At 37.1% G+C, this 15,793-nt stretch overlaps 1 protein-coding gene across 1 annotated transcript in view; it reads right to left on the bottom strand.

The window, feature by feature from the left end:
- Positions 1 to 15,793, bottom strand: part of MED14 (mediator complex subunit 14) — a 61,397-nt gene that overhangs the window by 38,540 nt on the left and 7,064 nt on the right. Inside the window, exons 3-10 of the mRNA XM_072615150.1 lie at positions 13,511 to 13,616; positions 9,729 to 9,902; positions 8,820 to 8,949; positions 6,383 to 6,511; positions 4,870 to 4,977; positions 3,913 to 4,045; positions 2,885 to 3,035; positions 675 to 786 (exon numbers count right to left, since the gene is read on the bottom strand). Of these exons, the coding sequence (XP_072471251.1) occupies positions 675 to 786; positions 2,885 to 3,035; positions 3,913 to 4,045; positions 4,870 to 4,977; positions 6,383 to 6,511; positions 8,820 to 8,949; positions 9,729 to 9,902; positions 13,511 to 13,616 (1,043 nt within the window). The remainder of the gene's footprint in view (positions 1 to 674; positions 787 to 2,884; positions 3,036 to 3,912; positions 4,046 to 4,869; positions 4,978 to 6,382; positions 6,512 to 8,819; positions 8,950 to 9,728; positions 9,903 to 13,510; positions 13,617 to 15,793) is intronic.

Below are 15,793 nucleotides of genomic sequence, written 5' to 3'. Positions count from 1 at the left end.
AATCCTGAGGTATTAGCAGAAAGTAGATGCAAATCAAGTGCCCATCAGACCAAGACACTATAGGCAAAAAAATATCATAAAATGACAATTCTAGTGATCGAAGTCCTCTAGAACTATGGTACAGTGGAAAGTGTACTAGTCTCAAGAGATGAAGTTCTAATTAATCAACTATATGATGACAGGCAATTGGGTAAATGTATGCCAGACACTGTGCTTAAGGGGGCACCCAATGATTATCAGGGCATGGTCCCTATACTCAAAACTCAAAGAGTTTAATGATCTTTAAACAGGTCTGTGTTGTAAAAGACTAAAGCAGAGTTCAGGACCTAGTACCCCGCACTGGTCTAGCTGGGCAGGGTGACCCCAGCTAAGTCATTTAACCTCTGAGTGCTCTAAGCAACTCTCTAAGATTAGATGTTGCAAAGAAGGTACCAACCTGCCCTGCTCCAGGGACTTTCCTTATCCAGGAGCTCCCTTTGCCTATGAATACATCTGAATAAATAAAAATGATACCAACATACACAAAACAAAATTTCTAACGTGAAGAAAGCCAAACCCTTGAAAATAAACTACTGTATACAAACAGTTAAGTGACGTCACATTTTAATGCAATGCTTTCATAAAGTAAGGATTTATTTCAAAAGAATGAGTAAATGTTCATATAAAGGACATACAATTTTCACTGGCATTGAAACCTTTAAGAATGGACTTCAGCTCCTGGAGTTTCTGATGAGATCTTGCATGTACACTATCAATTAAGAGTTTTTCTATTGATAAGTGATCAATCTGCAGAAAGAAAAAAAATACACCCTTCTAGAGTTCTGTAACAAAAGGATTTCAGCCCAACTTAAGAGAATTTTAAAATATTGAAGTTGATTAACAATTCACATCTTTATTTTTAAAGTCTCATAACCATCTTGAAACACATTTGATAGATAATACTACAGTTACTTGAGAATTTTTTAAAGAAGCAAATCAGTCAAATTTTTAAGAATGTAAATGTACCTTATATGAAAAGCTAACTGAACTTGCAAATTAGGTTTGGTTTATGAATTACACATAAAACTTTATAACGTGATCACCTATAGAATAAAACGGATAAACTTGCACAGCCTGCAAAATATCACCATGAAGAGGTTTTCCAATTCCAGCTCCACTCTCCTGTATAACAGTAACAAGTCACAACTTATTCAAACCTTAGTTTTCTCATTTATAAAATGGAGACACTAGTCTTTACACTGAACTTGTACTAGAATTTGCATCCTCTGCCTCACTATGGCTTGAAACAGCTGTGAGTTCTTGCAGGTTAATACAGGGAAGTAAGTCCCTTCCCTGTGAAAAGTGTCACAACCAGTTTAGCCAAAACACAAGACTGGGGGGGCCCAGATACTGGCTACAACTATTTTCCATGTCTTATCTTAATTATATCAGTAAGTAGCCACAAAGACAAAATTCCAGATACGTCAAGTATTGAACACTTGAACCCTATACACCTCCTGGACGCTTGTCCTGATACCACAAAATCGTTTCTGTAGAGTGCCTTTTAAACCATGTTTGCTCCAGACCTGTGATTTCATCTTTGTAAGGAACTCCCCATGAGGAAATTGCCCCTACCAATGTAGAGCAGTGACTGTCCAGCACCTTATATTCAAGAGCGGTCTGAGATTCAGTGACTTGTACACGACCACACAGTCAAGTATGTGTCACAGGTGGGATTTGAACCCAAATCTTTCTAATTCCAAGACTAGCTATGCATTATACTGTGACAACTCATATCTTTTTAAACCATAAAACCTTTTTAAAAATGGCAATTTCAGGTCCTCAGGAGCTGTAAGAGCAGGAATTTACCTCCAGTCCTTTGCTCTCCAACCTGCCCCCTTGGCCCTTCCCACCACTTCTAGCACCCCAGCTTCACAACACTGTGTCCTGACCATGCCTTCCTCTTGCCCCTAGCTGTCAATGTTGCCAGCTTGGAAGGCTGCAGATGCCACCATGGAAGAAGAGTCCTGGGATGATGGTGTAAATTTAATCACCAGCATGCTGGCAACTTTGTGGTCAGTGTCCAGGCCTGGTGGACAGCCTGCTTGAGTTCCCCAAGAGCATCATGGCTGTAGCTCGCAGCCCCCCAAAGGAGCAGCTTTGGCTCTGGCCAAGGTCAAAGATTCTTACAATCCTGAATGATTTTGAACTTACTGTGAAATCCATCTGTTCCAGGGAAACCCATCTCTGTTCAGGGACTAGTGCCTGCCCACCTGCTTCCCTCCTGCAAGTATTCCTGAGGGGGAGGTAGTGCATATATCCAGCAGCATGACCCTCTGCTAGCAGGGCTCAGGCCTGTGAACCACCCCTAGGCCTCTGCTCTATTGTTGAATAGAACTGTCTTCTATTACACCATCCACTCGCTCTATCCTCCTCCTTCCCTTTCTCTCTCCCTCCTCCTCCTCCTCACTGCCCTTATCCCTAATTTTTGCTTTTTCTTAGGGTATGGTTAAGGTTCCTCCCTCCTCTCTGAGGAACTCTGGGTAAGTCACTCACGTCCTTGGCCTTCTTTCTTGTTAAATAGAAAAGAAAATCTTTGTAACTTAAAATGATATTTTAATGAATTTGAAATGATTAATTTTTCAACAAGAAAAAAATAAAATGACAATTTCTACCTGGCATCGCTATTACACATGTTTCATCCCTTCAAGGCTGCAAATTCCCTGAGATCTAAAACTGCCACTTCTCATCTTTGGATTCCCAATCTCCCACATAATAAGTAGGAAGCAAGTTTCCTAAATGGCTTTATGAAAGGTATGTTGAAGTGTTTCTGATAATGGCTAACATGCTAAAAATAAGTTAAATGATACTGACTGACAAATATATGTTACAGACAGACACTTACCTTCATGGCTCTTTCTACTAATTTGGAGTCAGAAGCTGGCAGAGGAGGATCATGAAAAATCTGTAAAGGTTTGGAGACATCATTCTCATCAATTTTGATTGTGACCTTGTGGACAGAGGCAATTCCTGTTTTTCTCCCAAGAACCTGTTGGCTTAACAGAAAACTGAAGTGTTAAGTATGTTAATTTAATGTTCGATTTGAGAAACAAAGCTTCAATATTACAATGCATTTATGGAAGCTAGATTTCGTGTTACATTTCTATTTGCTTGACTTTTCTGGATAGCATGAAGATATAATATAAAGTACATAAAAAAGAAACTGTGTTATCTCATCCTTTTGTAATTTCCCTTCCTTGGCAATAAAAGGGTAATATCAGTCATATGTTACAACCAGCGATGCAAGGCTAGTGGCAGTCTAATGGATGCCTCTTTCAAAATCCTAAAAAAGGGAAAGCTCTGCCAGCATATACCCTACTGTGAGAGACAGCAGTTTTAGAGTATGTCAACATTTCAACTGTACATGTACAACAACCCATCTTAATTGTGCGTTTGTAAAAGGCATACAGGGTGTCCCAAAACTCTTAGTACAGTTTTAAGCAAATTAAAAAGAAGTAAAAGCTATTAAGCCATTAAACCTTAAAACTACACTAAGTTTTTTGGGACACATATTTAAAGATAAGAAAGTTCAGCAGATTAACAAAATTATTTGACAGAAAACTTGTCATATAATTAACAAGTTGAAATAGGATGGACCCCTTCTTTTAAGAGTCCAGTTTGAATCAGAAGAGAATTGTTTTGTTTCTCAGCTTTTTGAGAAACATGAACAAGCCAAACGTGACCAAGCAGAAACATTTCTACTGCAGTGGGATCCTGGTCACGGGATCCTGGTCACGGGATCCTGAGCTGGGAGGGATCCAAATGTCACTTAATCGTGAGAACCATACTTTGCATAAATATCTAATAGAAATGAGAAGCAGAAAAATATGATCTAAGTAACTGCAAAAGGAAACTGGAAACAGTTTTGCTTACTTCCAAACTGTGAGAGAGAGGCACTTTCCAGCATGATACTTCTCCACTTGAACAAGATCACCCCAACGTTCTCGAACTAGCATTAGAGTTTGTGAATGTAATACTTCTAGTTGAAGGGATAAGCAGAAAGAATCTGATAAACAAAGTTAAGAACATAAGCAACATTCTCTTGTTCAAAAATCATTCGCTACTTGTTTCAATCAAGTAGAGGTGAACTTCATTTTTAAAACAAACCTGATAGAAAAGTTGGCTAGAAAACAAATTTATATTGCCTGAACCACGTCATCTCATTGACTTAGATTATAAAATTAGAGAAGCTCTTGGGGACTACTTTTGACCCTGTAACTAAAAAATAAATAAATACCTAGTAATAGTCCACCCCACCAAGTCTAAAAAAATCAGGTATACAAAGGAAAAATAACTTCATTACTCTCACCAATAAAAGTTATAAAACACATTATCAGAAAATGCATTCCCTTGAGAGCTAGATCTCTGAGAAAGAGCCACTCTTTCACACTTGTCTGGCCTACTAAACTGGCAACTTTATTCTCCATCTTGTCAGGAAAAAATTGACATCATCTTCCCAACAGTTTGACAAATTTGAGAAACTAATTTCAATACAACTTTAAATAAGAATTTATTTTAAAGAGCAATAAGTCACCACAAAAACTTTAAATTTTCCATTTTTATGCTATAAAAATGTATAGAAATTTATGCATTATTGCCAGATCCAGTAATATCACTTTTCATTATTCTCCATTAACAGGTTTGTTTGTTTTTTACATTTGCCAGGCCAGTATAATCTTAGTTTAATAGTGTGATTTCAGTATGTTTGAGCATTTAAAAAAAACCCCAAACAGTAAATGGTCTACCATGATTAAAAATTAAGAACAAAAAGGAGAAGGGAATGGGAAAGCTGTAATGGAGAACTACCAGCCTCTATTTTGAAAAAGATACGTAAGCAATTGTACATGTCCTGAAGAGGCTTCTCATCAGCAAAGAGCCTAGACTGGACCAACTGATGAATAAAGCTGATCTGCATACTATGGACCAAAGCTCGACCATCTATATTAGGAAGAAACAAGAAAAACAAATTAATCACAATTTTACACATCATGGAAATATGAAAACATTTTTTTACAAGTACATGATAAAAAGAAAGGCTAGAAAGCTGGCCTTAGAAGATGATTTGGGAAGATCTGGGTCCAAGCTTTGACTTTGATGCACAGGCCAAGCTACACTGGGCAAGGCACTTAAACCCTCACTGCTCTCAGCAACTCTAAGACTCGAAGGAACTCTTAAGTTGAATTATGCGCAGTAAATGACATGAATTAATAGAGGGAGTTTCATCAACTAAGAGCTCCTTATACCAATAAAGTCACAGAACTATAGTCCCCATCTCTACCCTATGTGATAAAAATCTCTAGACATAGAAATAAATGCTATATGAAATCAAATAAAATGAATAGAAATGCAATACAACCATCAATGGAAATATACACTAATTCAAGAAAGACCAGAAAGAGAAATACATCTCACTTGATTTCAATCATTACGAGCCATTTGTGACACTCTTCAAAAATGTTTAAACAGGAAATAACTAAGGAATTTTTATCGATCCGTAGACCGTACTTCTATGAAAAGTAACGCAATGAGATGCGCTCAGGGGTAAGTCACAATCTCAGTGACCCAATCAGCTCTACTGTTGTTACTGATCTGCAGATGTGAGAATTATAAGTCCAAAAACACAAGTAAGTACATGTTTCAGGTGTAATGACAATTTCTGATTCTTGATTTATCAACCTCATCTGACCAAAGCCCGACTCAGGGAACAACGTTAAGGGAAGGTCAGTGCCATTTCTCTTATCTGAGAGGTTACTAAATTGACCAAAACATGACCCATGGGATGTAAAAATTTACTTAAAGCCTTAAATATTCCTTAGATAAAGAACCAGAGGAAGACTCTCAACGGTCCCTAACTCCTTGTCGACATAAAAATCTTCCCCCTCAATCAGCACTATTTGTGAACATTTGACTTAGTTTGCTTAGAGTTTATTTGACAAAGTTTGTTTCCTTACGGGACGTATGGATTATGACTGTCTAAATCTGTTCAAATTTTATGATATTGGGAGAAATATGCTATTATGAATTTACCTTTTAACTCTTATAGCTTAGGAGGAATGGACAAGATTGCAATATGTTGAAGATTTATTTCTCTGTCACTGAAATACTTTTGCTTAAATGAAGCCTGGCTAAAATCCTAATGATTCAAGTTTTCTCTGAAGCCTAAATTTATGGTCAAGCATAAGAACAAAACCTATAGAGGTGTTTACCTCTACAATTTCCATATTGTGGCAAATATACTGTGAAGCAGTTTCCTACTACATGAACTCAGAGAGAAAAGACATTTCTCCCATGGATACAAAAATGACAAAATACTTTAACAAAACAACAACTTTTCTGATTTTACCTCCAGTCTCTTTATCCTCAACCAGAATCTCCAATTTGAGAAGACGCCAAGGGACATCGGGATCATCTCCCATTACTGTCAAGGTGGCTTCAAACTCTCCTTCCACTCGAAACTTTACTCGACCATTTGCTGAATAGTTTTTGTCACAGTTTAAAAAAGAGTAAAAGAAAAAAGAATTGTCCTTAGCTTGCTGCTCACTAGACTTTTTTTTCTATTTAAGAGAAGAATTAAAATACAGTTGAGAACAGTTTGAACAGAATCCAGCATCATCCTAATGCCACCTCTTTGGGCTAGTTTTTCATTCAAGTACATGTGTGTTTGTGAGGAGTGGTCAGGTGCTGCTCCTGCTCTTAGGTAAAAGTGAAGAAATAAAACTAGATGTTCTAGTAGTATTAACAATACTAACCAGGAAATCAGTGACTCTGAAGTTGAGTGCACATCTTCTACTCAACGAATCTGTTCTACTGATAGTACAGAAGACAAAGAAACAAAGTAGGAAATTTCCTGCCTGAACTTTGATTCTAGTAGTTATATGTTTTCCACCCGCTTAACCTATTTATGTTTCCACACCAAATTTAAACCTAGCTTTAGTAAGAATTTGTGCATTCAATCATTTTTATATCGTTCATTTCTGTGACTTGACAGTAATTCCAAATACCAATCAGAAGATCAAAAATTGAAACCTCAAAACCAGTACAAAGGAACGTCACTTTTGTCTATGCAAAAACTGATTAAAGGGTTTATCAAAGGTCAGGAAGCTAAAGCAAAAAAGAGAAAAATGGCAGGCATCCTGATCGCGTCCATAACTTACAATTTTGCAGTATTCATTTATTAGAGCCTCATTAAACAAGCAAGCAACTAGCTACTAACAAGGTCCTACTATGTGCCAGGTACGTGCTAACTGCTAAGGCCACAAAGGCAAAAACACAAAACCAGTTTCTGCCCTCAAGGGGAATATGAGATAACAAAACATAAATAGGGATATGCTAATTGATCTACGTTTTTTTGTCTCATCTTTCCAAATCGACCGCAAAGGTCAATGGGCAAGCACTCTATCTTGCTCTCATTTCTGTTGCACTGCATAGTGCACGAATCTGACCATATCACAGCTTACCTGACACATTCCAGTGACTATTTCCTCTGGGATCCAATATAAAACTCCTCTATTTGGCATGTAAATTTCTTTTCACCCTGGCCCCTATCCTACCTTTCCTAGTCTTTTCCCCATTACTCTCCTCCATGCACTCTACAGTTGGGTCATACTGGCTTTCTGAGTGTTCCTCACACATATATTCTCCTTTTTGCACCTGTATCTTGAGTGGGATAGGTTTAGTGAAGACTTCTCAGATTGTAATTCTTCTCCCAGGGGTGAGGTAAGGCCTAAAGGCTCAAGGTTACAATATTTTTAGAATAGAATAGTTCCATATAAGGATATAAAACTGTGTAGTGTATTAGGATCTCAATGACTGGACAAAACTCACATAATTCCTCGATGTCTTCATTTCAAAAAGGATTGGTTAGATTTCATGTCTAGAATGTAAGATCATATTCTCAGCTAATGAGGATAATGGTCAGTGGGGGGAGGAGGGACTTGCGTTAGGGTCTATATAAATCACTGCCCTTTTCTTTGTCTTCGGCTTTCCTACTCCTACAGGTTAGCCCTGCTTCTCGAGAATTGAATAAATCTCTTTTCTATCATCACTTTCAGAGGCCTCTGAGTAACTGATTTATATATGGACCTGAGCCATCCCACACAATCTCCTCCATGACAGAAATGTTCTTCCTACTCACCTCCACCTCTTGGATCCACTGGTTTTCTTGAAGATACAGTTTCTTGGTGAATCCTACACTGTACCCTAACTCCACTCAACTCCAGCTCTGAGTGCATTCCCCTCCTAGGTCACTGTGTACTTGCTTTCTCTATGTTTAGCTGCATGTGTGTGTGTCAACTCCTCCAACTTAAGGCCAGGGGCTGCTACAATTCTCCCATTATATCCCCAGTATCTAGCACAGGCCTGAAACATCTGAGGCACTTGAATGCTTGAGTTATGTGATGGCCTAGCAATGTTCTACTTCTTTGGGATTCTCCATAGATCCTAATTTGACATACTAAATATGTATTTGCTTGCTGATGAAAAAAATATATTATTTTTTTCCATCTGAATCTCTCATGTTCTCCTTCCCCCTTTTCTCCTGTACTGTGTCTCTTCAATCTCTTATTCTTCTCCCACCCCTCCATAATTCTCTGCTTTCAAAGTGAGAAGTCTTAAGTGGCTGCTCCAGGCTAGAACAGATAACTACTCTGGTTTTAATTTTACAGACTGTACATAAGTACATGAAATGTATGTTAGTATTTTAAATACTTCAAACTCAAGTTGGGGAGAAAAAAAATCATTTCAACAAAACTTCTCTTTACGAGATACAACCAGATCCATACCCACTGTAAGGTTTGCCAGCTGAGGAGGGAGGTCTGTAGTTACTAGTCGATGTCTAAGAATCTGGTTCAGCTGATGAAGAGTGGTCTGTTTCTCACTTTTGGTAATAGGGTCAGGCGGAATGATTTTATCCTAAGAAGATATATTCAAAAGTCCTATTTAGAAACACGCAAAGTGGGAGTAATCTTTTACATGCACCTGAGAAAACCCAACTGTTTTCTTAATTTGATTTTTTACAAGAATCAACATTCAATTCTGGGTTAACATTAGGGATAAAGATAGAAACTAGACTGGTGTTTTCATTAAGGTCAGGAACTTCCAGATGAGGAAACTCATTAAAATGTAGATCAGTACCTTCTCTATAATTTAAGACTCTTAGGGAGTTGCCTATATAGTACTGGAATGGTTAAAGGATTTGCCCAGGGTCACACAGCCAATATGAGTCAAGAAGAGGGACCTGAACCCAGGTTTTCTTGGCTGGCTCTGTAAGACAACATGAGACACTCCTTCTTATCATTTAGAACCTCAACGAAGTGCTCTAAATGAAGAAAAGCTATGTATGATTTTACCTGAACAAATTTTCTTATTCTATTCTTGGAACGACTTCAAAGTAAATGCTCTAGTTATACTTTAACATGATACCTTCAAGTGATAATTCCATTAAAGAATCATGGATGTAATTAGCTTATGGCATTTTCATTTTAAATATTTATTTTGCAATCCAATGCTTGATTTCCTCACCTCCTCCCCAAAAGGCTCCAACCCCAAATAACTGATTTTTAAAGTATTTATAATATTTTAGTTCCAATTAATTTAACATAAAAATGTATTTGTACTGACAAAATACAATAACACCACAAAACAAGTACTACAGAAAAAATATTTTGAAAAATATACTAAAAAACCCTTACCCTAATGCATGTTGGTAGACGTGGATAAGACCCAGTGGTCAATACATCAATGGCATAAGGGATAGCAAAACTGGGCAGACGTGCATGGACCAACGCATCTCTAGCCAACGATGCCAGACGATCAGCAGTGTCAACAAACAGGATGGCTTGTTGATCTAAAAAACTTGATATCATCTTTAAAGGAAAGTATAAATGTTATGCTTCTTAAAAGCTATTTGGTCTTCATTTACTCATTCTTAAGTTAAAGGTAAAATAAATGAAAACTTAACATTAAAAATATTTATAATAAAGCAAAACAAAGACAAACAAAAAGGAAAAATAGTTGACAGAAATGTCATTTAATACTACTTTACTCTTTTAAAATCTTTCCCATTTGGTTTCCCTTCCTTAACTCCAAGTATAATAAAAAATGAGTATGTTAAGAATGCTAAATAAAATCTAAGTACCTTTTACTGTCGCATACTGAGGTGGTGAAAATACGTGCGAATACACACTATTTTAACTTCACCTATGATTTTTATTATTATTATATTAGTGTCGTAAGCTCCTAGTAAGAACCTTCCTCTGGCCATCGAGAGAGCTATCTTCTCTCCAGCCTATGGTCTTAGAGTGGTCTAGGGCACTGAGAAGTTAAATGACTTGCCCACAATCTCAGTCAGTACAGGAGAAGAGATGGGACTTGAGCCCATGTCTTACTGACTCAGATGTCACTTTTCGGTCACTGCTCCCTACTGCCTTGCTATTGCTAGAGGAAAGAAGGCAGGGCATAAAAGTTAAGATGACACGGACTCCAGTCTTATTTCTGACACAAATTTTAGTGCCTCAGCAGCTCCCTAAGAAGTTAAGTTGCAGCACTGGTGGTGGGAATTTCCATGCAGGGAGTGCCCAACTGATTAAAAATGTAGATCTGGACCAAACTCATGTACTTCAGAGTTACAAGAGAACTTAAGGGATATCAGACTGAGGTTAGGAGAAATGGCAAGGAATGAGTTAAGAGAGTAACAGCCACAGAAGTGATGACTGTAGCCACTGGAATGAATGAGATCACCAAGGAAAGGATAAAGAGAGTTTAAGAACAAAATCTTGGGGATGACTACATGGGATGAGAGGTTGAGTCAAATGGCATGTAAGGTCACTTCCAACTTTGAGCCTATGAATCAACAAATTCCTCAACTTTCCTGACAAAAGTCATCCGGCCTCTACTTAAGCTTAATGATGAGGAGCTTGTGACTTCATAAGAAAGTTTATGTTCACTATTAAGACCAGTCTTATGCTGAGCCAAAATCTTCCTTATTGGCAATCTCTATCCATTGATCCTTTGGAATCTTCCCACTCCTTCAGCATGAAACTACAGATCTGTGAAGAAAAGTGTCTCTCTTCTCTAATTACTTCAAACTTTCCTTGAAGACAGTGGTTCCATTCTCTTCACCTAGCTTCCCTGACTTGTGGATGTACATTTAAGTTCCTTCTTGAAATACTTTCTGGAATTATAGTTGCCATAACTGCAATTCCCTTAGTGTTTTACTATTTGAAAAAGATTTTCATATGTAACCTTATTTGAACCTTACAAAAAAATCTAAAATTAAGCAAGTATTATTATCCCTCTCCTTAAGTCTGGAAAAAAAACTAATGTTCACAGAGGGTAAGTGATTTGCCCATGACCACAAAACTAGTAGCTGACAAAGTCAGAACAAGAACCTTTACTGTGAGACTTCTAGTCCATCACTGTCTGACAAGCAGACAGACCACTACTATGTCTCCTGCCTTTACTTTTAGCTCAGTAAAACACTGCACAAACACTACAGGGCAAGGTTATTTATTAAGCACCTATTATGTGGTAAGCGGTGCTAAGTGCTAGGGATACAAAAAGGGTCAAAAGACAGTCCCTGATCTCACAAAGCTTCCAATTTAATGGGGAAGACAACAAGCATACAAATATATACAAAGCCAATCTATACACAGGATAAACAGGGTATAATTAAAGGAGTGAAAGCACTGGAATTAAGAGGGGTTAGGGAAAGCTTCTTGTAGAAGATGGGATTTTAGTTGGGACTTAAAGTAAGCCAGGGAGGTGAGTAGTTAGAGAAGAGCGAAAGAGAGTTCCAAAACAGGAGACAGCCAGAGTCACTGGATCAGAGTACCTGGAGGGGAGTAAAGTGTAGGACGACTGGAAAGGTAGGAGGGAGCTAGGGTATAAAGGGCTCTGAAGCCCTTATTTTCTAATGCCAATATTTTCTATTTGCTTCCAGAAGCCACAGGGAGCTACTGGAGTTTATTGGGGGAGGGAGTGGTGACATGTCAAAGGAAACCCTCCTCAGGTTCCTTTCTCCTCATAAGAATGATTAAGTCAGGTATTCCCTGCATTTACTGTAAATGATGTTTTAAAAGCCTAAATATAAAAATTTGCATTTATCCTTGTTAATTTTCATAGTTCTGATTCCAGTTCCAATTTACATTTTGAATCGTGATTTGTTCATCCATCAGATCAGTTACTTTCCCTGCTTTGTGGCCTTCACAAATAGAGTCTGCACACTTTCTATGCTTCTTTTAAGTAAATGATAAAAATGTTGACTTGTTCGGTTCTATGATACTACAATGCAGGATTCTCTCCAGACAGACACCATTAATTACTCGATACTTTTTATTTTCAACCAGCTGCAAACAGGCCTAACTGTACTAGCTATTCTGTATTTCTCCAACCTATTTACAAGGATAAGTTAAGACACTTTTGATAAAGACTTTTCTTATCTCAAGATATGCTATGCCTGAGGTATCCCCTTGATTTCCCCCAAACAGTTTAGCATTACCTGTTTTTAAGAGAGCTGCTTGACTGGCACTATCTTCTTTTGTAAGTACTCATAAATACGCTTAATAGTCCCTTCTAGAATTTTACCCATCTGGCACTGGGCTTCTGGCAACTCATTAATTCTCCATAATTTCTCAATTACTGAAAAGGGCTCCAGGACCACATTTCCCAGGGGGAAAGAATGACACTCTTTTGGTAGTCTTGAATTTTTATCTGGACAAGAAATTTCAATTCATTTAAAGTAACCAGATGCTGTCTTATTATGTCTTCACCATCTCTGGCCTTTAACTGTCTTTTCATAATATGAATTCTATCTTTTCACTTTGAAGACTATTACTCTTGAAAACAGAAAATAAACAAATGATCTGAATATCTCTACCTTTTACCCCCTCAAGTAGAGGGATTTCTCCTTTTTTATTCTAGTTTTCATAACTTGTTTTGCTCAGATTTTTTTTATAAAGCAATTTCCCCCTAAGCCTCAGTTCACTCTAGAATTAAGCCCTCAATCCTTTTCTCAGGGGTTCCCAACATCCTCTTATATTTTATCCTTTTATCTATTTTTCCATCTCTCTTCTCCTTACACTTCATCTTTCTATCTCTAGATAGAATTCTCTATCAGAATTGTTAGCAACTGTAAGGTCAGAAATCACTTTTTTTTAGAACTTCCCATCCCTTGGATATTACTGCTCCTAATAGTCTCTAAATATAGGCTCATACTTCAGTCCAAAAAGCCAACATATGCATTCTGCTCACTCCTGGTGTAGAAATGAGACGTGGTTATTACTGAGGCAATACACATAAACAACTGTAAAAATTCCACTGGAATGCATGAAATGCTATAATACAGAAAAGATTATTCAAATAATTATGCAGCCTCTTGCAATTAATCAGAAGATGAAAAGGTAAGCTTAAATTAGAAAACAACTAGTTTAAACACACTATAAATTAATTTTGTACCAAATTCTGAAAGACTTACCGCACATTTTTCCACCTTGCCAGCATTATTAGCCCATTTTACTAAAGCTAACAATCGAACAAAGAGTTGACGTGTCCGGCTAGCAAACTGCACGATTTCTATTTTCCTATAAAAAAAGCATAATTCTAAAGTAAATCAAAAGTATCAGAAGGGATATTTTACAGTTTGTTTGGTCTAAATGTGAAAATCTCACCATCCTCATTTAAAACCATGACAAAAAAATTTCTTTTGCAAAAAGATTATAAATAATCATTTCAGTCTAAATCTATAATCTATTATTTATTATTTCAATATTTCTATAAGCGCAATCACCTCAATAAGATCAATTTCTACTACTAATAATAAATATTAATATAATAAAATAAATAAATGATAATAAATCAAAATAATAAAATTATAAATCTAAATAATAATAAAATTACAAATGATAAAATAATAAATCGAAAAACATAAAAGAATTGAATAATTTCACACTTGTTTTTATACAGGTTATAGTTTTTGCTGAAAATTTTTAAAAATTTCTATAGAATGACATGTGAAATCAGCTGTTAATATAGTTCAGTTTAGCTAAACAAGAGTCCATCTCTAAAAATGCAGAATAATTATATAATAACTTTTCCAAAAAAGTAATTTAAAGTGAAAGGTTCAACCAATCAAACATTTATTAAATGTCTATATGTACTAGGCCATAAATATATAAAGATAAAAACATACTCTAACCTTAAGAAATTTAAAGAGAAAGACAAATATGTACACATATGTATACACAAAGCACGTACAGACAGGCCCAAATCAACAAAAACGGTGAATTATGAGCAATGGAGGGATTAAGGAGAGGTCTCATGTAGAAAGTAACATTGGAGTTGAATCTTGAAGAGACCTTAAGCCCATGCAAAAGTCACGAACAAGGGTGACACATATGACAAATAACCATAGAGTGCATGAAGAGGAGTAACATATAAGAGGACTGGCAAGTTGGAGTTAGAATGTGAAGAGCTAAGAACATCAAACACAAGTTTCTAGCTGATTCTAGAGCTGACAGGGAACCACTGGAGTTCAGTGCATGGGATGGGGGTGAAGCACTGAGAAAATCAATCACTGGCAGTTATGTGGAAGAGAGTTTGAAGCAGAGGAGGGTCTTGGGAAGAGCAATTAGAAAATTATTGCAACAGTCCAGGTAAGAGGTGATAAAGGTCTGAACTAAGGTGGCAGCTGTGTGAGCAGAGAAGGGGAAGTTTGCTACAGATATATGCAGGTGGAAATGAAAGAATATGGTAATTTAAGAAAGCAACTAGGGTAGTATATATAGATTTGAGAGTCATATGGCTAGAAATGATAAATGAACTCATGGGACGTGATAAGACTGAGTATAGAGAGAGGAGCACCCAGGCAAGAGCTTTGGAGTACCCCTATAGCAAAGAGTAAGATATGAATGATCATGCTCCCAAAGAGAAGAGCAGTCAGACCACAAAGAGGACCAACAAAGAGAAAACACTGTCATAACAATTCAGAAAGGAGAACTTAGTCCTCAAAAATGTAGTACAGTACTGAGAGGTTAAGAACGTGGATGAAGACTGAGATGAAGCCAATAGATTTAACAAGTAAACTGTTAACTTTGGAGAGAGCAGTTTTGAGTGATGAGGTCAGCAGTCAGATGGCAAAGGGCTGAGAAGTGAGTGAGAGGAGGAAGTAAAGTACAGCATCTTCTAGGAGTTTGGCTGAGAGTGAACAAAAGACAATTTAAAAGGATAAGATGGTCTACTGAGTGTTTTTTAAGGAAGAAGAAATCTTGGGTATGTTTGGAGGCAGGAGGAAAAGGATTATGAAATGAATATGAGGAAAATCTACTGGACAAGATGAGAGGAATAGGATTGAGGATACCTGTAGAGGTGGTTGGCCTTGAAGAGACTAGCCACCTTTTCAGGAGAAGAGAATGAAAAGGATCTTTTCAATATATGAAAACCTGAGCTTTTCTATAAAGTCTTTCAAAAACATGAAGCCAGGTAATCCTGTACTCATGTTCCCCCTTTAAGGTGATACTGCTAGGGAAATAACCCAACAACGGATAAACCAAAGAGACCTTAAAACTGCCATGCAACTCTTTACCCATAATTAGATGTCATCAAACTCTTTTGGACTGTCTTTCTTCTTATAAATTGTACTTCCAATGCTTAGCACAGTGCCTGACTGGTAGTCAGTGCTTAACATAGATTTATCGGATTGGATCAATAAGCGGATTATATCATGACATCCAACATATCAACTTGCCAGACATAGTAGACT

The sequence above is a fragment of the Notamacropus eugenii genome, chromosome 5 (assembly GCF_028372415.1).
Source record: "Notamacropus eugenii isolate mMacEug1 chromosome 5, mMacEug1.pri_v2, whole genome shotgun sequence".
Classification (NCBI taxonomy): domain Eukaryota; kingdom Metazoa; phylum Chordata; class Mammalia; order Diprotodontia; family Macropodidae; genus Notamacropus; species Notamacropus eugenii.
Note: the sequence above shows the minus strand (reverse complement) of the source record. Positions and strands in the feature narration are given on the sequence as shown.